The 23,978-nt window shown below is 37.8% G+C and overlaps 1 protein-coding gene across 1 annotated transcript in view; it reads left to right on the forward strand.

Moving 5' to 3' along the window:
- The first annotated feature begins 1,138 nt into the window (after positions 1-1,138).
- SCEL (sciellin) overlaps positions 1,139-23,978 on the forward strand; it is a 145,156-nt gene continuing 122,316 nt past the window's right edge. Inside the window, exons 1-4 of the mRNA XM_036755756.1 lie at positions 1,139-1,175; positions 3,916-4,033; positions 9,408-9,467; positions 20,437-20,505. Coding sequence (XP_036611651.1) covers positions 1,139-1,175; positions 3,916-4,033; positions 9,408-9,467; positions 20,437-20,505 — 284 coding nt within the window. The remainder of the gene's footprint in view (positions 1,176-3,915; positions 4,034-9,407; positions 9,468-20,436; positions 20,506-23,978) is intronic.

Consider the following 23,978-nt stretch of genomic DNA (forward strand, 5'->3'; position numbering starts at 1 on the left):
ATAAGAGGAAAACTTGGTGATTGCTGTAATTATCCAAGGAACCTCTTTAGCTTTTCTTCTTCTCAGTAATTTAGGTATGAGGTACAAATCAAGACTTAAAACCAGAAGATATACACCTTCCTGACTGGTGCAAGTTTTTGTACAGTTGAGTGAAGGGTGGGTGTATACATAGAATTCTTGACCTCAAGGAGATGACATTTCAATATAAGGTAGAGAATGATGAGGACAAAGGCAAGATCCAGACCTAGAAATATTCCAGGAAAAAAAGATGATTTTCCTCTGGGAAGATCAGGGGAGAGGTCTTATGGCAGAGGTGGCATTGGAGCTGAGTCTCAAAGAGGGAAGTTAAGGATTCATAAAGTCAGAAGTGCTTTCCAAGCATGGAATGTGAATGTTGTAGAGGAAGTGCTTGCAAAGTAAGTTGGGAGAAGAGCTTGTAGGCTAGTTCATCCAGAATAGAGAATGTTTAAGTGAATAATGGAGCAACGAGGTAGAGCAATGGATAGAGTACTAAGCCTGGAGTGAGGAAGACTCATCTTCCTGAGTTCAAATCTGGCCTCAGACACTCACTAGCTGTGTCACCCTGAGCAAGTCACTTAACCCTGTTTGCCTCAGTTTCCTCATCTGTCAAATGAGCTGGAGAAGGAAATGGCAAACCATTCTAGTATCTTTGTCCAAAAAACCCGAAAATGCCATCACAAAGAGTCGGACATGACTGAAAAGAAAAACAGCTGAACAACCACAGGGGAGTAATGGAAAGAAATATGACTGGTTGGGGCTGGACGGTAATGATATCAAAAATCGATCTAAAGATTTTGTATTTCATCCTAGAGGCAATGGGGAAAGAGGGAAATGGCAGGCTTTTCCTCTCTCTGAGCTTTTTCTCATCTGTAAAGTCAAAGTGTTAGACTAGGTACATTCCAAAGTACCTCTTAGGTCTTATACTCTCTGAAGCTAAATGTACTCATGCATTGCTTTCCAGTAGACTACAGTTTGTGTTTGACTTAAGATGTGTTGATGGAAATAAACACAAGGGCTTTAGGGAAGTGCTCAAATAGTCTGTAAATTAAATTCTTAGACTTAATGTTTGTTTGTTTGTTTTCTATTACTTTATTTCAGATCCTGACTGGACAACAACATGTCAAATATTGCCTTGAGAAAGTCTTCTGGAAATGGTAATATAGATGATTATCTTCCATAACTAGCATATTTATCCATTAGCAAACATATATCAAGTGCCTTCTGTGAGCCAGGCACTGTGCTAGGGCTGTGAATACAAGTACAAAAACTAAAATAATTCCTGTTCTCAAGGAGCTAATATTCTATTGGGGAAGAATATTTTATCCTTCGTTCTTTCTTTTGATCCTTAGATGACAAGTTTTGATCTTTAGATGACACAGTTTTGAGTTCTCTTGCTCCAGCTTGTTTGTATCAGTCATGAAATGTGGTAACCAGAAGTGAACAAAATACTCTAGATATAATCTGATTGGGGTAGAAAGTATAATGATACTTGGGCAGCTAGGTGGCACAATGGACAGAGTGCCAGGCCTGGAAGCCGGAAAACTCGTCTTCCTGAATTCAAACCTAGCCTCAGACCCTTACTAGCTATGTGACCCTGGGCAAATCACTTAACCCTGTTTGCTTCAGTTCCCTCATCTGTAAAATGAGCTGGAGAAGGAAATGGCAAACCACTCTAATATCTTTGCCAAGTAAACCTCAAATGGGGTCACAACGAATCAGACACAGCTGAAACAAATGAACAACAAAATAAGGACACTATCATTCCAATTATAGTGGTTATATAGAAATCATACCTAAGTATAATCGAATTTCATTCATTAGGAAATAAACAAACAAAAGGCAATGCAGTATAAGGAATGGCACTCCTACTTTTAAATCATACTCCCACATTTTAATAGGTACCAAACAATAAAATATTTAAATTGTTGTGAACTCTGGCTCCTGTGAAAACTGAGGATTTCAGGTATCTCGCAATAACAAAAATTTCTTAAATTAGGCAATGTAGTGGATAGAGTTTTGGATTTGGAATCAAAGGGACCTGAATTTAAATCCTGCCTCAGACATTTAGTAGCTGTATGGTAAAACCTCAGTTTCCTGACATCTGCAAAATAGGGGTAATGATAACACTTACTTTACAGGGATGTTTTAGGATAAAATGAGATACCTTTACAATCTTTAAAGCACTAGTTAGATATGCTAACTTTTATTAAGTCTTTTGCCAGGTACTATGTAAACTATTTTAAAAATAAATCCTGCATATACTTCCTTCCAAGTAATGAATTTAACATATAGAGCAGGAAAATGTGATGAGAGACAAAAACATGTTTTCCATAATGTAAGATATTGGTTTGGTAATTTAGTTAAAATAAATTCAAAAAGGATTTTTTAATATTCCTACTGTGTGCCAGACACTGGATTAGGCACTGGAGATACAAAAAACAAAAATGAAACTGGGCTCTCAAGGAACAAGAACTTTCTTACTAAGGAAATACATATGGGAGCTGGAGATGGGGAAGGAAATAAACATTTATATAGCACAAGGCACTATGCTAAGCACTTTATAATTATCACCTTATTTGACCCTTATAACAACCCTAGGAGGTCGGTGCTCTTTTTAATCTTCATTTTATGGTTGAGAAAACTGAGGCAAACAGAGGTTAAGTGACTTTCTCAGGATTATACAGCTACTAAGTGTCGATGGTCAAATTTGAACTCAGATCTTCCTGACTCTAGCTCCAGCACTCCATCCACTGTGCCACCTAGCAGCCTATAGATTCTCAGAGGAGCTGATTGGAACAGGAGCCAGGGGCTGTATTTGAACCAGCTCTAACTGGCTTGTGAGAGCCCATTGTTAAATCTTAAGTGTGGACATTAACACTTCTGAAATCAGCAAACGCTATACATCAAGGCTTAATTTATTGTTTTGTAGATTTCCTAGTAAACTGAGTGTTAAGAGAAAATGTTAAGAATGCAAATTAAACTTTGAAAGAGTGTGCTGTGTCCTTGCTCTAGTCTCAGGTCTGCTATTAATTAGTTGTATGACCTTAACTAAGTCCCTTAACCTCTCCTGAGCTAAGTTTTGTTTGTTTTGCAGTTCAACTTTTTCTTTTAATAAAATCAGGATGTGCTGATAAGCCCAAAGACCCCAGCTTCTGGGATAAGAACTCACTATTTGACAAAAACAGCTGGAAAAACTGGAAAACAGTATGGCAGAAAATAGGCATAGAACAACGTCTGACACCATATATACCAAAATAAAGTCCAAATGGGTACATGATTTAGACATAAAGTCTGATACTATAAACAAATTAGGGGAGCAAGGAACAGTTTATCTGTCAGATTTATGGAGGATGGAGGAATTTATGACCTAACAGGAGATAGAGAACATTTTGAAATAAAATCAGAATATGCACAGCACATACAGTGTAAACTAATACAATAAGCAGTTACTAAACCTACTGTGTACTGATCTACAAAGCAAAAGAGACAGACAGAGATCATTGCTAGGGCCATTCCAGGTCAAACTTTTATGACTCCTCCTGTGGGCTTTTAAAAGCCCAGCTTGGGGGAGAAAGGCAGAGTCAATAAACCATTGGTGTTTGTGCCAGGTTCACAGCTCTGTATTCCTGGCATTAGGATGATGCCTAGTGATTGGCATCTATAGTTTTAATTGGTATTTATGCAATATATTGTGTTATCTTTGATGATGGAGGTGTGGGATTTGTTCTTTCATGTCAGCATATCTTAAAGTTGGAACATTCTTGAGCTTGCCTGTCTCAGTATTTAACACTGGGAAATCTGATGCACCATTGCAAATTTGTCCATATTTTGAATCCTAGAACTCGATTTCAGTCCGTTGTCATGTAAAGCAAATTTTTATGTTTAAATGACTAGATGTGAAGAGTACTCCTCTGGGGACTGCATTGAGACAACAAGGTTTTCATGAAGTGAACAAGCGGAGGACCTTCTTACAGGATAGTAGCTGGATAAAGAAGCGCCCAGAAGAAGAAAAGTAAGGGGGAGGAACCAGGGGAGGGACGGGGATGGGGGGAAGAAACAGGATGTAAAGTCTTACAGATTATAGGATAACTTAAATAACTAGAATTTCTAGTCCAATACTTACATTTTAAGGGCAGCTAGGCGTCACAGTGGATACAGTGCCAAGCCTGGAGTCAGGAAGACTCATCTTCCTGAGTTCAAATCCATCCTCAGACACTTACTAGCTGTGTGACCCTGGGCAAGTCATTTAACCCCATAGGCCTCAATTTCCTCATCTATAAAATGAGCTGGAGAAGGAAGTGGCAAAACACTCCAGTACCTTAGCCAAGAAGACCCCACATGGGATCATGAAGAGTCAGATGCAACTGTAACAACTGAACAACAACAAATCTACATTTTAGAGATGAGGAAATTTCAGACGCATATACGTGAAGAGACGTGTCCAAGGCCATACAAGTTAAGTCAGGATATGAAATCATCTTCGAACTACAATTCCAGCGTTCTTTTTGTTGTATTGCACTGCCAGTGTGAATTGAGAAAAATGTGCCGTTTCTTTGTCATTGATTTTGTTATATATTCTATGCTTTGGTACAGTTTTGGAATTATCCTTGTGTACATATTCAGGTACATCAACTTTTTAAGGCAAATAGCAAGGAAATTTAAACCAAATTTTTAAAGCAAATACTTTTGAGGGTGGGCAATCCTTAGTTGTATGTGAATCATTAATCAGAAATAATAAGGTCCTGTTGTTATCTATTGGACAAAGCACTTAAATTTTCCTCACTAAGTTGAAATAAAAATTTTTTAAAAAAACCAACAACTTTATTTTCCAGATTCTAAACAAATAGCATGGTATTTAAACTAAGACAGTGCTTGGCATATAGTAGGAACTAATTAAATACTTGTTTGATTTAACCTGACTTGACAGGGAGCAAATGAACTACAATCTAAGGAAACTTCCACTGTTATATATTTACTTACCTAGAATAATTACCTAGAGTAATTTATCTAATACCGTTAAGTATCCAATCTGAACTGGTAAGGGCACATAGCTATTGTGCACTCTGTCTCAGAGTAACTATACAGAGTCTTCCACTGACTGGAGATACCCTTTTTTGGAATCCTCATTCTTTGATTTGTGAAAGAAATCAAGAATTATGGGAGTATCTGTAAACAGACTTCCTAAAGATGTGGTAGTATATTTCATAGAATTGCTAGAACATTCAAGCCGTTATAGCAGGGCTACTCTACTATGGGCCTTCCTTGGCTATACCCTAGAAGGGAGCCCTTTGGGGGAATTTTAATCTAACTTGACCCTAGTAGCCACAGGGTAGCAATGGAGGTAAAATTCCATGCCTTCCTTACCAAATAAGTGAGTAAGCAAGTAAGGCAGTTTAAATAGCTAGGGAATGAAGGAGATAAAGAGTCCTGAGCCTGCAATTGAGAAGACCTGAGTCTAAATCTGGCCTTGGACACTTATCAGCTGTGTGATCCTGGGCAAATCAATTAAACCTCTATTTGCCTCAGTTTCCTTAACTATACAATTATAAATTATTAGCACCTACCTCCCGGGGTTGTTGTGAGGGTCAAATGGGATAATATTTATAAAAAGCCCTTAGCACAATGCTTGGCACATAGCAGATGCTATATAAATGCCTAATCCCTTCTTTTTGCCTTTTTCAAGTATCCTCAACCCTTGCACTCTACAGCTCCCCATTTTATGGTCACTTCAGGCACCCCTGAGTGGTAGGTAGTTCTTTCCTCCAAGGCAATAGCTAGTGAGTAAATTCTCCCCTCACCCAACACCTCTCATTTTTCATTGGAAAAGAGTGAGTAACACAGAATGAACAAGCATGGATAGATTGACATTATATGATGTCCCTCCCCTGCCCCGCCCCGCCAAAACCTATCTTTTCTATTTCCATTTAGGGTACATCCAACCTTCTAACCTCCCAAGTTCTCAACTTCTTTGACATCCTTGACTCCTCACTCACCTAGAACTGATCTCTTTAAAGTTTCTAATCTCTTAATTGACAATTCTGATGGCCTTTTCCTCCTTGTTGACCTCTCTGAAGCATTTGAGGTTGTTAATCACTCTCTCCTCCTAAATATGTACTGTCTCCTCTCCAGGTTGTCATGATGATCCTTGGTTCTCCTCCTCTATATTGAACTATCCCCTCTCCTTCTCCTTTACTTCATCATCATCCGTATCCACAACCCCTGTTTTGGTCCCTCTTCTTTCTATACATTATTTTACTTAGTGACATTATTAATCTCCATGGGTTTAACTATCTATCATCTCGTAGATCTCTTCTGGATCTCTTTTAGGATCTCTATAATTTTTCTCCTGAGCTCCAGTCCCTTATCTCTAACTGACTATCGGACATGTTGACATTGATGCAGAATCAGCATCTCAGACTCAACCTGTACAAAACAGAATTCACTACCTGCCATCCCTCCTTGAACTTCCCGACTTCTGCTAAGGGCCCTACTGTCCTTCCAGTCATGCAAGGTCATAACTTTATTATCCTCAACTTCTTATTTTCTCTCATTGCACAGGTCAAAGCAATTACTAAGTCTTATCATTTCTGCCTCCATAACGTATCTCCCATTTTATTCACACACCACTTACCCCTAGTTTATTTTGTTATTATCTTTGGACTATTCAAATGGCTTTCTGGTTAATCTCCCTGCCTCAAATAGTATTTCCCTTCTCCAATCCATCCTACACACAGCTGCCAAAGGGATTTTCCTAAAGCATAGGCCTGGTTCTGTCACTTCCCTACTAAATAGACTACTAGCTCTCTGGGATCAAATACTATTTCATGTAATCTTATCCTTTAAGAATTTTTTTTTGTGTAAGCTTTAGCACATACATAATAACTAGCATAGTAATTCATATATATTATTTAGAAATTAGTAAATGATGTGTTGAGGGAGGTAAACACTCAAAGTATTTTTACTAACAGAGGTATGACATCAAAAAAGTTTGGAGACTCCTACTCAACCCCATATGGGGTTATGACCCACAATTTAAGAAGCACTGAAGGGCTTGTGAGTGGAAAAAGCTTAAGAAGCCTTGGTGTAGAGGATAGGCAACAGACCTCAGAGTTAGGAAAACCTAGGTTCCGATGTGATCTTAATTCTTACAGGCTATGTATCCTTTGGCAAACTCACTAAACCTCTTGGTGCACCAGGCAACTCTCTATGATTAAGTTTCAAAGCAGTGATTATCTACATGGTAAAAAAGGATTTCCTCATCAAGAGTTGGTCATATTAGTGAAATTACAAATTCTATTAAAAAAAAATTCAACCAACCAATCAATGAGCATTTGGTTACTGCCTACTCTGTGTTAGGTACCATGCCAGATGCTGGGGATAGAAAGTCAAAAATGAAATAATCCTTGCCCTCAAGCAGCTTTCAGTCTCTAAGAATGAAACCAAGCTTCTTCTTTCTCTTTAATCTTTCCATGAGTTTTCTGAATTTTCAGTTTTACTAATTACATACTTGGGAGCATGTATCAGTTTTGTTGTGGAACCATTGTTTTTCCCTATGGGACAATGATGAATAAGCACATGCTGGCCCAAAATTTACTGTATATTCTACATGCGTTGCTGAGATACCGATTCATGTGTTCATCAATACAATTGTACCTTAATTATTATCATTAAATCTTAGAATCATAGGGTCATCAACTTCTAGAAGAGACTTTAGAGATCATCTAGTCCCACCCCTCATTTTACAGGTGAGGAGTTAAGGCCCAGAGTAATTAAATGACTAATCCAGATTGTAAGTGACAGAGTCGGGATATCAACTGACTTCTTTGACTCTAAACCCAGAACTTTCTCATTGGTTAAAAGAAGTTAGGGACATGTGTGAAATATTTCTAATGCTTTAAGGTTAATGTCATGAGAGGGGGGCAACAACACCCAACTGAACACAACCCAGGATGGCACTGTAAAATCAAAATGTGAGATTATATGGACCATTGGTCTGATCTAATATGGCATTTTTAATGTTCTGACATAGTGGAATTTATGTAATATGTATCCACTCAGATGCCAATGATATTGAGGACCTTTATTCCGAGGCAATAGCAAGAGAGAATGGATGGTGGTTTTGTACCAAGTATACTTCCTTAACAAGGTACAGGACGGTAGACAGATATGGGCCACTGCAGGTCGAGGGGAAAATTGGTTTTGGCAACACCTTTCTTTTACTCCAGATGGCCAGCTTTTGGTCTGCTTGTGATTTTTCTCCTACAGGTGGAAGCCCTCCCTTCTTTCTGCTATTCCCTCTCAAATTCACGGCTTGGCATGGCATGGCACGAAAGACGAGTTAGGCATCAACAGGGCATGAGTCCAAGGTGACAAAGGCACAGAACCTCCAGAGTAGCTAGCAAGAGTAGCTATTCATATTATTTCAATCCCACTGCTCAGAATTTTTTTTAAAATGATAAATACAGTCCTTTTTCATGTTCATTAAATATAATTTCACAGAACTTTAGGGGAGCAAAGCTAGGAAAAAAATGTGGTATTTCAGGTTGGGTTGATATGATGCAGCTCCATGTACATACTTCCTGCCTTGGCTCATGTCCATAGACCGTACTACATGTCTTAACATTTCCTAAAATTGCCAAAGCTTTGTAGTTTCCTTTTCAGCTTATTGTACAAAGTAAAGCAGATACGGATTTTGGATAACAAACATGAGCGTCTATTCTAACTAGAGAGGCCAAAAATATACTTTCTGTTTTGAATGATTAGTCTTCTCTATTGCATTTATTGTTTATTTTTCCTAAGCTTTTTCCTGTTGTGGAAAAGAATGTTAGGCACATTGCTTACCCTCTCTGGGCCTCCTCTGCAAACTAAAGGGATTTGATTTGATAGCCTTTGAGGTCCTTTCTAGATCTACAATCCCATTATTCAATAATTTCAAATTAAAATGCCCAGATATCTGAAGTGAAATCTACCAGATTTTTCAAACAAGTACATACTAATCCTCATACAAGTTCAACTGTGTACCTAGATTGGGGAAGCCTTATGAATCTGTCTTTCTGCTTTAAAAAATGATTTAAAACACATTAAAAAGTAGGTGGTCCCATGTTCCCACACTCTGATGGCAAATTGACGCAATTGTTGAACTTCATGAAAATGTCATGGGGCACATTAGAAAAATTGCCCTTTGTACTGACAGACTATTTTCATGTCCTCATGAGCAGTCAAGTGGTGACTGGTTAAAATAAATAGATGCTTGTTTTCTTTTGCCTGCAGTGAAATGAAGGAACCTTTGCCAGAGAATTGTGAGCTCTTTTTTTCCCTTCTCCTTTGTTTTGTATTAACCAAATGCTGTAGTAACTATTTATATGAACTTTTTTTTTAATGTGCAGAGATGAAAACTATGGCAGAGTGGTGCTCAATCGACATGCTTCCCATGAGGACTTAGACAGGTGGGTATCTCAGTCAAGGGATATGAATGCTTTGGCAGAAATTTCAAATAATGAGAAACCAAGAGAAAGGTGCTGACTTGGTTAGAATTGCTCATCTAAGCACTGATTATTGGTGCCAAATGTAAGTAATTCCTTAACTCTTTGGGCATATAAGGCTTTAGGAGAGTCTTGCAACATAATTATGAATTTGGAAAGAGGAAGGAGGAGGGTAGTATAGTAGTCTTTCCAACTATAATTGCCCAGAGTACTCTGAAAAACAAAGTATGGGTAACAAGTAATTAACATGATGTATTGCTAGACCACCAGTTTGGGATGGATTACTTGGTGGGAGTAAAGGAAAACATTTGTTCTAAAAGATCAAAAAGTTATGTTGCTTTTTTTTAATCTCTTCTATAAAGAGGTCCTTTAGTCTCAGAGAAATGACCCCTGGAATATGGAAGGGACCATTCTTGGATCTTGTAAAATTGACCTTGGGTTCAATTGTAGCCCTGCCACTTACTAGCTGTATAACTTTGGGGAAGTCATTTAACTTTCCTTGGTCTTAGTTCCTTTATCTGTAAATTGAGGAGGTTGAACTAGATAGCCCCTAAAGTTGCTTCTAGTTCTCTGATATATAATTTAAGATCATAGTTTTTCTTACTCTTTGGAAAGATCCAACCTTGTCTTCTCTCCAGAAGCTGTTGTAAGTTTTTGTGAAAATATTTCAAATTATATGGAACTTCAAAGCAAATAAACATGACTGATAGATGTTAAATGACAGAATCAGAAGGAACTCAGAAGCTCCAAATGCCAACAAGAATCCAATACAGAAATCCAATAGAGAATTTATAGAAACTTTATATATATGATATATCTGTATCTGTATAGAATTTTATATTAATAATAACCTATACTTTAAGAGTTTTCCTCTCAACAAATAACCATGTGAAATAGGTAGTGAAAGTATGATTCCCAATTTATATGTGAAGAAACTGTGTTTCAGAGAAGTCTAATGATTTGGACAAGAGCTAGTAAGTTTCATCCAGGGAATGATGTCAGATCTGGGATTCTGAACATGTCCATCAGGAGAATATAATAATAAGGTTTTTTTTTAAATCAGAGAAATTCTCTAGCTATTCTATGAGAGGTCTCAATGGTAAGGCCAACCCTGGAAGGGGCCCTGTGAAAATATTAGCTTTTCCACCCTGAGATAGGTGAGGTAGCTGAAGTTGTAAAGCATGGTATAGAAAAAAAAACACAGAGGCCTAGGAGGAGGCTGAGCAGGTTCTTAATTGCAGTGAGAGTGAGAGATAAAGAAGTTCTAGCTTGGAGAGCTAAGTATTGCAATAGTCTGCATGCAGATGGGCAGGAGCTGAAAAGAAGACCAGTAAGGACAGGGAAGTTGTAAAGGCCAAATCCAAGACAAATGACCAAGAAATACACAGGTTTCTAATTCTAGGAAAGTTAGTCAGATTGGAAGGGTCAAGAATAGGCAGAGGGCACCTATGGAATCCCAGGTATCAGAGATGAAGCTTTGCTGGTTCTTTACCATATATACCCTAGGGTGGGATGATCACACCTTACTCCTTTTTCTTCCTGCTTAACCTGCTGTAGCTATATCCTGATCAAGCTCTGACAGCAACTTGCCCATTATTCTTTCTCTGACAGCGCCAAAGAGATATGTTGAGTAGGAGTAGATGTTTTCTTTTCAGGATATTAGTCTCAAAAGGTTAAGGAGGTGCTTCAAACACAACCTGGGAAGTTTTCTAAAACCTGATTTTTGATTTGATTTGAGCTGGTTTTTGTTTTCCCTTGGACCACCTCTTCAGATGGTGCTACCCTCTCTATAAAGTAGCATTTCTTTTATATATGTCCTGAAAACACTTCTTTACACATAAGTAACTATCCCAGTTTCTGCACTTCTAAGATTTGAAAACAAGTCAGTTTTTACTATATTCATAGACTTTATGATATGTGTCAAATGCAGCAGTCAAGAAGGACGAAGACTAAGAATTGATGATGAGGATTCTGTGAGTGCTGTATAAACTCTGGAAAGCATTACCAAGTTAGAAAGACAGTATAGATGGGCCTGACAAAGGATAGGGTAGTTGTTCTCCAAAAAACAACCTTGATAATGTTGGAGAAGCTCCTTGCCAACAATTGGCCAACAGGTGGTCAATTGATTTTTGTCCAAAAAGAGTTTGTAAAACCAACTATTAAAGTCATGGATTGGGAGAGGAGTGGGGAGAGCAAATTGCCAAACTGGTGCCATGGTTCATTTCACATCAATGAAATCACAGATCCTTAAAATATTGCTGTCATATTTTCTCTGCTTTTTGTGGGCTTCTGTGAATAGTTTATTATTATTCCTACATCAAAATCTCTCTCACAGAATTTGAGAATAATAAGGAACTTTCAGTGGCCATTAAGTCCAACCTAGATTCCTGAGTGGTAATTAACAGCCCAGAAGCTGTAATCCTCTAAACATAGTTGAGATCATTTTACACTCACCCACGTGAAATTTTAATTGTCACTTTTCTTCCCACTCAGGCAGGCTTTAGAGATTTTCTAGCAGCTTAGTTTTAACTTGACGTTTCCCTATCCAAAATAGTCCAGCCACCCCTTCGTAGCTGAAGAATTTATTGTGGACTTCTTCTTCCAGATCATTTATAAAACATGTAAGACTGGGAGACTCTAATATTAATGTTTTTATTCTTCACCCTCCTGCCTCTCTCCCCATGAGGATTTAATCCTTGTTTCCTGGATTTATTCAATCTCTATGGAACAATATTCCATGCTATTCTATGACAATCTTTATATGGGATTTTTAAAAATCAAAACTTCTCTCACAGAATCACAGAATTTGAGAGTTGGAAGAGAACTCAGAGATTATCTAGTTGAACTTATGAGAATTAATACTATAATATAATGGAGACAAGTGGTAAGCCAACTTCACTTGAAGACCTCCAAGGAGGAGGAAATCATTTGACTTTTGGCCAGCTCTAATCTTTAGGAAGTTTTTCCTGAAGTCAAGCCTAAATTTGCTTTGTAGCAATTTCCACCCACCTTGTTCTTGGTTCTGGCGTTGGTAGCCAAACAGAAGTTCAATTCCACTTTGATGTGACAACCTTTCACATATTTCCATATGTCTATCGTGTCCACCCTGGTTCTTTTCTCTAGACTGGACAAGTCTGTTTCCTTGGATCAGTCCTCATATACCATTAATTCAAGGCCCTTTACTGTCTTGGTTGACCTCCTTTGCATAGAGTAACAACACCAACAGCAACAACCACAACAACAACCACAATATAGTGCTTTATACATCATTTGTATAGTGCTTTAAGGTTTTCAAAGTGTTTTTTTTTTTAAATTAACTCATTTCGTCTTCACAACAACCCTAGAAGGTAGGTGCTATCATTATTCCCATTTTACAAATGAGGAAACTGAGGCTGAGAGGAAACCAAGAGAGATTAGGTCACAGAGTGACCAGAGTCACACAGCTATTGAGCATTTGTGGTGGAATTACTTAGTTCTTCCTGACTCCAGGTTCTGTACTTTCTCCACTTCACCACCTAACTGCCTGACCAGCTATTATTCAACTTTTTAATATTATTAAACTAGGCTGAATGCCATATTCTCCTTTGTCTATATGCTTACTCATCCCCACAAAGAATTCCTAGTGCCACATTGCTCTTTATAGTCTTTCCCAAAGTAGCTCTGTGCAGTGATCAGAGTGACTATTTGTAATGACAGGTCACACATTTTGGTTATCAGTCCCCCAATTTTACTCTCAATTATTTCAAAACTCTTGGAAAGGTGGAACATAATCAACAGCATTAATTTAAAGTTTTTCATTAGGTCTAGAACATCTTGTGTGCATACCTCATTTTCAGCTAATATCTTTAAGTAGCTTCTTCAAAAGGGGATTTGAAAAATAAGCTGATTACATTCTGAAATAATTTCCTAAATGGCTTTCTTTTCCTGTTACACTGAATTATCCATTAATTAAATGGATCTGTGATCTCATCTGTTGTGTACACCCACTACAAGTGCAAATATCAAAGCCACCATGCCTTCCCGTCCTTCTAGTGGAGTGTAAGATTCCTGAGGGCAGAGACTGTCTTGTTTTTGTCTTCCTGCTCTCAGCCCACAGCATAGTAGCTGGGCGAAAGGTTAGAGGCCTGTGATTTCATTAGAATAGAGAACTCCTATGTGATGTAATCCTCTCTGCCAATGCAAGTTAGCACCTTTTCCTCAACTTGTAGTCTTAAAGAGTTATCTAGAGAACTGAGAGGTTGAGTCACTTGTCCAGAGTAAAAAAATCCAAAATGTGTCAGATGCAGGATTTGAATTCGGGACTTCCTGGTTTCAGAGTCAGCTCTCCATCCATCTGTCTCTCATATTTGCAAATAGTGGATGCTTAATAAATGCTTATTGAATGAATGAAGATGCATTTTTCTGTCATATCCTCCTTTAAATCTTCCATAGAGGATTCATGCTTCTGACAAGGTGGAGGACTGACTTATAATACTTTTGCCACTTGGTGGACAACACTTGGACTATCTACTTATTGTCTGTTATTCTCACTACAGGATGACCCATCAACTTTCTGGTCATTCATATCTTGGATGATACCTTCTATGCCACTTCTCTTGCTCAAAGACTTCTTGATGGTAAAATGTTTCAGCCTGCTAACACCCACCATGCCTCTTTCCATTATCCACTAAGAACCACTAGTTATATACAATGAATTAATACTCAATCACCTATTATTTGCCATTTAGATTTTTCAGGCATACCAAGAGGCAATTATTTTGCCCTCAAACTATATTGTGATGTAGCTAAATGTCTTCCTGCACAAGATAGTTGATTACCAGGAAAAAAGATTTTATTACACAGTAATTAACGATACTGACAACAGTATATATTAGCTGTTGTCCAATTTACATATTGTGTTATATGATTTGCATATTCTGATTCCTAATGTGCACATGTCACGTTGTGGTTTGGATAATTGGGTACAGAAAGAATTCTTCTATTAGCATGGATAATTAGGTTGGCTGTCATTTTTTCTATTCTCAGATACTCAAATGGACTTATTATCTCACTGATATGGGTATTCCCTCCAGCAAGGCAGATAGAAATCTATCTATGTCTTCCTACTCTGTGTTGCTGTTGTTCTTGTCCTCTCAAAAGTTCAGCAAAGGAGGCCTACCCAAAATGCTGGGCATCTTCCTAACTTCTTCTTGACGTTATAAGGATATCACTGGAATGTGGGCTGCCTAACAATAATCACTTGCTCATGCCATATGACCAGTCACTCTTCTTTTTTGCCTGTCTATTTATTTTTTTACATTCTTTATACCCTTTCCTTTAAAATTTCTTATTTTTGATGTGTTGCAACCTACCCTAATCCACCATGCACCTTGACATAGCCCCTTCAGTGATCTTCAATTTCAATTCTTCGGATACTGTAGTATTCCATGACTTGCATCTGTACAACAACTCTCGTAAAATATTGGTATTAAAAATATGGATCTCTATTTTAGGGGGTATTATTTTCTTTTTTATTCTATTCAGTTAAACTTGACTCATTTAAATTCATTCATTTAATTAATTCTAATTCGTCAAATGGTAAACATTTATTAAGCACCTGCTATAAGCAGGGCCCCTTGCTAAATGCTGAGACATAGATTCTTGCCTTTAAAGAGTTGCCGATCTAGTATGGGAGGTAAGATATGTACAAAAATATCTATAACAGTAAGTAAAATGTGGGGGAAAAGCCACTGAAGAGGTTAAAAAAAAGACCAAAGTGCCAAGAGAGTTCAAAGGGAGAGATGCTTCTAGATATAGAAGTCAGAGGATTGAGGAAGGAAACAGTATTTGAGCTGGGCCTTAGAGGATGAGTAGGATGTTAAGAGGCAGACATGGAGACAAATAAATTTTCATGAATAAAAAACAGTAAAGGAAAAGGGATAGAAATAGGAATATGTGAACTGTGTTCAGAGAAAGATAAATAGTCCAACTTGGCTGAATTGTAGAATATGTAGAGAGAAGTGGAATGAGCTAAGTAAGGTTGGATAGGTGAGTTAATTGGGTAATAGAGTAAATTTGGACTTAATTCATTAGTCAATGAAAAGCCATTGAAAGACTTTAAGCAATGGAAAGAAAAGATTAGAACTATGATTTAGGAAGATTATTAATCTGGAAGTAGTAAGTAGGATGGTTTATGGGTAGAGAGAGAGACTAGAAGCAGAGAAACCAGTTAAGAAACTAATGAATTAGGCTAGGTGAGAAATAATGCATGCCTGAATTAAAGAAATTGCCGTGAGAACAGAATGAAAATCGGCATTGTACAGGGTGTTCCTAAAGTCTGGACACATAGGCAAAAATGCATATTTTCAAGAAATGAAATGAGTGAAATTTTCAGCAACTTTTTATTTAATTGGAATATTAACAAATAACATCTTCAATATGATTTCCATCATTTGTGATGCAAAGGTTGATGCGCTTTGCAAGATTCACGTAAACTCAATGCAGTAACTCCACATGGCCATCGGTTTTAGCACATTCACTCTTTATGCAGTCAATCAAGTGTGTTGCATCTGTGATTTTCATTTAATACACCTTCTCCTTTAGCATACCACAGAAAAAGAAGTCAAGGAGCGCTGAGGTCTGTTAATGTTCCAAATATTTTAAAATATGCATTTTTGCCTATGTGTCCAGACTTTAGGAACACCCTGTATAGTGGAATGTACATTGTATTGAGAATCATAAGAACTGGGATGGAATTCAGGCCCTGCCATTTACTGAGTCCCTTCAGATAAATCATTTGAACTTTCTGAACTAAGTTTTGTCACCTCTAAAATGGCAATGAGTTTACTATGGCTCCTGCTTCCAGAGCCAATCTGGCTACATTTCCTTTTGAGGGTTCAAGAGGACCCTGAGGAATTTGGACTTTCTTTTTTTTTCTATTGTCATCAGCTAAGTCCTTGCCAGCAGAGATCCCTCTGTTGTTAAGTGCCAATGACTAGTGCCTTAGTTCCGTTTTGAAAAGTTGTGTTTACTTTGAATACCTAGTATTCCAAGTATAAAGATTTCTTCCAGTACCTGGGGGAATACTCTCCTATACACCTTCCTTCTAGTAGGTTGAAGACTTAGCTCAGTCCTACATAGAATTAGTACCATCCATTTCAAGCCTAGATTTCATTGAGTTCTTATCTCCACTACTATTGACCTGAATCCAGAATATCACTCCCCACAGTTGCTCCTTGCTTCTTGGGACTTTGATGTTGGGTTGGCTGTACACCCATACATGCCAAGGTACTGTTGGACCTTTTAACATTCACAAGATTATGGAGATTATACTTCCTTCATCTAGAATAGAAAAGAACAAACAAAGAGGCCAAGGATCAAGGCCCTTTCATGGGACCCTATGGCCTCAGAGAGGTGAAAGCACTATGATATCTCTCCTTATAGTTATAATCTCTCATTGGATGCCTTGAGCAGAATCATTGAATGAGGCAAAGAGGTAGTAATTAAGCTGATAGGCCTTCTTGAATGCCTTCGTAGCCAACGAAGGAGCCACCTTTTCAACACATGGTTACCCATGGAACCAGTTATAGAATGTCTATGAATGTCCTCCATTCTCTCCAAGGCACTTGCATCCTATATTACAACGACTCTGTCAAGGGAGCAGGCTGTCAGCCTGTCCATATGGAGAATTACATCAGTCAATCAAACTGATGGGATCTGCACAAGTGTCAGTCCCTGGTTACCATGGAAATAATGATACTTATGCTACCTACCTGCCAGGGCTGTTGTGAAGAAAGCACTTTGTATACCTCAAACCATTATTAAGTGGGAATTACTGCTCTTAGAAAGGAGGGTATAAATGGAGATATTGAAGAGGTAAAACTGACAGGACTTGGCAAATGATTGAACTGAGGGATTAGTGAGAGGGAAGAGTCAAAAGTGACTCAAAGCTTTCAAGCCTGGGTGGCTGTGAAAATAATGGTATTATTCTTAGGGCTGGGGAAGTCAAGAGGAGAAACAGGTTTTGGGCAGGATGGTAGATGATGAGTTATGCTTTGGATATGCTGCATTTGAGGTGATTATGGGACATTCTGTTTAGAGTCATTTTTACAGGTGTTTGGAGGGATTTGGGGGAGAGCTTAAGCGAGTCCCTGTTTTCAAGCCGTCTTTCAATTACAGGACGTTCTGACTGAGGTATTTATTTGGTAAAGAGCTAGAAACATAGGTCTATGACTCAGGAGAGACTTCAGGACTGGAGATGCAGGTTTGATAGTTGTCTTCAGAGAGAGCATTATTAAAGTGATGGAAGTAGATCAGATTGCCAAGAAAGACAGCATAGAGAGAGGAGAGAAGAAGGCCAAGGAGAGAGCTTTGAGGAAGCTCCATCATGTAAGGGAATTGGAGGAAGAAGGTGAACTAATGAAAGAAAGAGAGAAGTGGTCAGAGAAGTAAGAGATTCAGGAGACTGCAGTGAAATGGAAACAAAAGAAAGAAGGAGTATGCAGAAAGATATAATAAACAGTGTCAGAAACTATAGAAATATCAAGGAAGATGAAGACTAAAGAGCCTAATTAATTTGGTGACCTTTGAGAAAACAATATCAAGTCCTGAAGCCTGGTTGCAAAGGGTTAGTGCGTAAGCAGATGGTTAGGAAGTATCAGTGCACATCTTAGAACATTCATCTTCGACCACTTCTGAAAGTTTGGCAATAAAGGGGATGAAAGAGATGGAGTGGTAGCTTGAAGGGATAATAACAAATAGAAGAAAGGTCAAATTTTTTTTTTCCTTTAGGAGGAAGAATTGAGTATAGTTTTATATGGATGAGGAGAAGCTAGAAGAAAGGGAGAATATGAGGATGCTAGAAAAAAAAGGGAATGCTTGATGAGTTGAGGCCTCAAAAGTGGTTGGAATCAAGGGTGCATGTGGAGAGGTTAACTTTGGGAAAGAGTCATGTTATCTTTTTATGGGAGAGAAAGAGAAAGGGATGGATAAAAATAGAGAAGTCCTGAGGCATGGAGAGAGAAGTTGAAAGTATTCATGCCTATGGAGACAGGAGAATATAGGAGAAAAACCTTTGGATTTGGACTAGAAGTTGAACCTACAGTTAACCATGTAACCACTCTGGAGCTCAGTTTCTTCATTTTTAAAGTAAGGAGTTTGGACTTGATTTCTTTCAATATCCCTTTCGCTCTCCTCAAAATCCTATCTGCCCTCCTACTACCCCAATAACCTTTTGTCCTACTTTGCCTAGACCATCATAGATCATAGAAGAGAGTTAAAAAATTTGGAACAGATATTATTTGTTAGAAAATGAGAGAGATAGAAGAATAGGAGATGGGATTGAGCTCAGGGGTGTGCTAGAGCCAGTTTGAAAGAATGGATAGATAGAATATGTGTATGATGATTTTTACACATATGTATGTATAGATGTATATATACACACACACACACACACACACTCACACACATATATAAACACACACACATTTGTGTCTAATGGTAGCCATCTCTAGGAGAGGAGGGAAGAAAAAAGGACAAAAAAGAAATTTACATGATAACTTTATTATATATTTACAAGGAATAGCAAGTTGTACATAATAGATTCTCAGTTTCATGTGCAAAAAAAAAAATTAAATTGCTAAATTTTAAGCGTGAGCATTTCCACCTCAGAAACCAGCAAGTGCTAGAAATCAGAGTTGATTTATTGCTTTGTTGATTGTTTAGACTTAAGAAAATGATGGAGAAAATATTAATAATGTAGATTAAATATAAAAGTATTTTTGGGGGGGAGAGCTGGTTATTAAACATTTACCAATATACTGCTGGTTCAGTCTTTTGAAGTTAGAACAGTTCTAAAGGATGATAAGATAGCATAAAGGATAGAACATTGAATTTGAATTTTGGTAAGTTGGAGATTTTCCAGAAGAGAGCAACAAAAAATGGTGACAGGCTTTGAATCCATGTCATAAGTTTGACTGAAGGCTCTGGGCATGTTTAGTTTGGAGAAGATTTGGGTGGGGAGGACATGATGGCTGTCTTCAAGTATTTGAAGGACTATTATGAAGGAGGGGTTAAATTTATTCTGATTGGCCTTACAGGTCGAACCAGGAGCAATCGGTAGAACTTTCAAAGAAGAAAATTTAGGCTTAACGTCAGGAAAAAACACTTAACAGAGTTGTCCAAAAGTGCAGTGGGCTGACTTGTGAGGATCCCACCCAGCAGAGGGTGAATGGACATTTGTCAAATATTTTATAGTGAAGTTTTCTTTTATAGCTAGGTTCCTTCCTACTCTCAAATTCTGAATCAGAGGATCTGGTTTGAAATTCCTACTGTCACTTCCCTAACTTTGTGTCTATGGACAAGTCAACCTCTATGAAACGCAGTTTCTTCATCTGTAAAATGGGTTACTAATACACCTATCTCATAGGATTATTGTGATGATCAAATGAGATAATCTACATAAAACACTTTGCAAACCTTTTAAGCATTATATAAACATGAACCAATATTGTTATTATTTGTTGATGGGTAGCTGAAATGGAAGTCTTTGGAGCTGAGGAGATAGACACTAAAGAGTTAAATGTGAGGAGGATTGTCAAAATGTAAATCAGTATGTATATTTCAATTCCTGAAAAATGAGGATGACAGCAAGGGAGCAACTGAAGGAAAAGAGGAGGAGCCAATTGCTAAAATTATCGAAGAAAAATTTGAATGTCTTTGAGGTCAGCATACAACAGTGAAAAGGATGAGGACAAAGTGATTTACAATTAATGGATGTTTGAGTTAACATCTAGGTAGGCTTGTGTGTCCCACGGCAGTTTTTGCGAAATCTAATTATGTTAATATGTGTATCTTTTTTCTCCCTTAATACAGCAGTTTTTTTCCCAAATGTATGACAGCTTTTGAATCGTTTTTGTTATTTTATCAATGTTTTTATGTACTCTTTTGGCAATAGGAGCAAAAATGAAAAGAATGAGGAGAAAGTCACAATTACTCGGTACAGATCTGATGATACCTTAGACAGGTAAGTTGCTTTACACCACATACGATATGTTTGAAATATAATACATTCTAGTTTTAGACTTGTAGTCAAGACCACCTGAGTTTAAAGTTTGCCTCAGACACTTTCTAGCTGTGGGATCCTGTGAAATCACTTAACCTCTCTCAGGCTCAGTTTTCTAATCTCTAAAATGGGGATAAAATAGTGCTTATAATAGATGGTTGTTGTGAACCTCAAATGGGATGATATATCTAAGGAAAGTGATTTTCCTGAATCACACTTCCTATCATGTCATCTCCCTGCTCTGCTCCAATAAACTCTAGGGGCTTCCTATTGCTTCTAGGAGCAAATGTATTTTAAAATTCTCTGGCATCCAAAGCCCTTTATATATCCTACCTTTTCAGTCTTCTTACACTCTACTTCCTGATACATACCCTTCAGTCTAATGACATTGGCCTCCTGGCTGTTCCATGAACAAGACTCTGGGCATTCTCTCTGTCTGTCTCCTGTGCCTGGAATGCTTTCTCTTCTCCATTCTGACCACTGACCTTCCTGGTTTCCTTTAAGTACCAACTAAAATCCCAACTACAAAAGAAAGCCTTTTTCAACCCCTCTTAATTCTAGTCTTTCTATTAATAATTTCCTATTTATCTTGCATATAGTTTGCTTTGTATATATTCATTTGCATATTGTTTCCCCTATTAGAATCTAAGCTCCTTGAGGGCAGGGACTATCTTTTGCTTCTTTTTGTATCTCTGGCCCTTAGCACAGTGCCTGGCACAGGAGAGGTGCTTAATAACTGATTATTGATGGATTGATTGCAGTGCTTAAAGTGCTATATCAATACTACTGATGTTGATGATTAAATTTATGGATTGCACATAAGCTATTGTTACATTTATTAATTTTATTTTTTCCTAAAGCTTTATTTCCAATAGTTAAAGTACACTGAACATGTGATGTTCTGTTTGAAAAAACTCATGATTTATCCATGAGACTGAATGTTACCTCTTATTTCATGCTGACATACATACAATTTGGAGGGAGAAAATGTAGCCTGAGTGTAGCTAGGGAAAACTACAGTGAGTCAGGAGTGATTAGTTCAGTTATAACTGATAAATTGTACATCTGAGAACTCCCTGTACCTCTTTCTCTATCTCTCCTTCCAGCTGCTCTTTCCTCTCCACCTATGTGGAGAGATATGCTTGTATCTCTCCTAACAACTTTACTGTTTCCATCTTGATTATGGGACAAACTGCAGTTTCTGCCCATCTATTTTATGGAGCCTCTACATTTAATAGTACAAAAGATCAATTCCATTCTGTAGGAAGGGTAAGAGATATTAATTTTAAAAATGCACCAACTCTCTTAACTATAAAGTTACCATGGAATTAAGGCATTAAAATAGTAGACATATGTTCTTTTTAAAGAACTTGGAGCAACAAGAATTAAAGGTGCAATGAAAGTTGTACAAATCCCAATTTAAAAAATAGGTTTAGGATGTAAATATATTTTGGATATTGCTTCTTCCTAAACAAGAAAGTTCACATTTTAATTGAAGTGTAGATATAGAGTCATTGTTTTTAAGTCATAAATGGAACTATGTAGGCTGATAACTGTCTTCGAACAAAAGGTCTACCAAGTTCTGTCACGTTAGCCCCAATTATAGATCGTACTGGCACCTGTCAGATTTTAATCTGGTCTTGCCTGTATTTGAAGTGTCCATTAGGTTCTGGGCTCAGCTTGCTTCATTTTTCAGGAAAATTTTAACAGCAACCATAAAGATGGCTATTGCTACGGCATTTCTATATTTTGAAGGCAATCTGGACTAAAAGAGGCAATGTATGCTACCGTCACTGCCAGGTCTGCCTCAATTGCTCATTTAAACTGACTTAAACAGTCAAGTGAATATGTAATCTTACTGATTAGGTATTCCCTCCAAAGATGCAGATTGCGGCCAATCCATGCTGGACCATTCTGTAAGAGTCTTGTCCATGTTCTCCCAAAAGTTTGACACGGAAGTTTCCCCAATATGCTGGAGGCTTTTCTTCCTCTCTCTTAACTTCACAAGATTACCAATGGAGCACTCTAGTTGTCCACCAGTCATCTCTTACTTTTGCCACTAATATTTGATGTAATTAAACATATGGAAGACAAAGTATGATGGAAATGACTGTTCATAGAAAAATGAGACTGATTTCTCCTATAGAAAGTTTCTTGTAGTAGGTCCAATTTAGGAGAGACTAGACCAACCTACTTACTCTTATCAATGAGGACTCTGAGGCTCAAACAGATTAATTAATTTCAGTTCCCTTCCCCAACATTTAAATGCCTTCTGTATGCTAGGCATTGTGATTTATCCAGGATCATTCAGCAAGTAAGTGGCAGAGCTGGGATAAGAACCCATCCCTCTTGGCTCCCAGTCCAGTGCTTTTTCCACTATACTATCCATTTGCCTTTACTTACCACCTGCCTTCCTACTTAAATGAAAGATGTCAGCATATTTCTAAGTAAGAAGGTTGAAGTAGGGTCTGGGACTAATGGTGAAAAGATTAGAGAGAGATTAAAATGTGCCTATGTTCTGGGCGACAGAGATCAATGAAATGCTGCCACATTTCACTATTTCAAGCTTTGACGTAAAAAGGACCTTAGATCTAATGATAAATGGAAATTGCTCTGGTGGTATATTCTGTGTTTTCAGTTATGAAACCCCAGTTGCTGACTTTTCAGTTTACATTGGTTTTTGTTTGTTTTTTGGTGAGGATGGTGGGGAGAGAGCAGTGGGAGAATGTAGTTTCATTGACGTAAGGAACCCCCAGTGAGGAAACCCTCTCTAGAAAAGCAGATTAGCAATTGTTCTTCTGCTTATGGTTGGAGAGAGTTGATCCAGACATGGGAAGGTTAAGTTAAAGGCAGGATGTGAACCTAGATGGTCCACACTTTTATGAAGAAACTCACTCTTGAGCTGTTATACCATACCACCTCTTCCATCCAACCGTTTGTAGCATTTGAACCTTAAAAGAGAAAAGCTTATTATTTATTGTTCTTCTGAAAAATTTTAAGAGCTGGACTCCTCGATCATTTCAAGAAATGGAGTCCTAGAATCACTGATTGGAATAGACCTCAGAGATCATGTACTTCAAACCCCATCATTTCATAGGAAAAAAAAAAAGAAGCTAGAGAGAGAGGATTAGTGGTTTGCCAAGGCTCACACAGCTAGTAAGGGTCACATTCAGTCTTAGAACCCAGGGACTTCTGGCTCTCGTTACAATGTTTCCCCACTATACTTCATTACAGTGTAAATAAAATGGGAATGAAGGGTAGGTAATACATGCTTGGGCCACATAGAACTGAAGTTGAGTAACTGTAACATAGGGCACAGAGACCCCTAGTGTTTGATAGAGAAAGTACAAGTAGCTCTTGATACTCCTTGTTCCTCTTTGGGGAGTCTTAGGACAAAGAAAGAAAGGTTAAGAGCCTGTGTACAGGTTATTTGT

This window comes from Trichosurus vulpecula, chromosome 4, assembly GCF_011100635.1.
Source record: "Trichosurus vulpecula isolate mTriVul1 chromosome 4, mTriVul1.pri, whole genome shotgun sequence".
NCBI classification, from domain to species: domain Eukaryota; kingdom Metazoa; phylum Chordata; class Mammalia; order Diprotodontia; family Phalangeridae; genus Trichosurus; species Trichosurus vulpecula.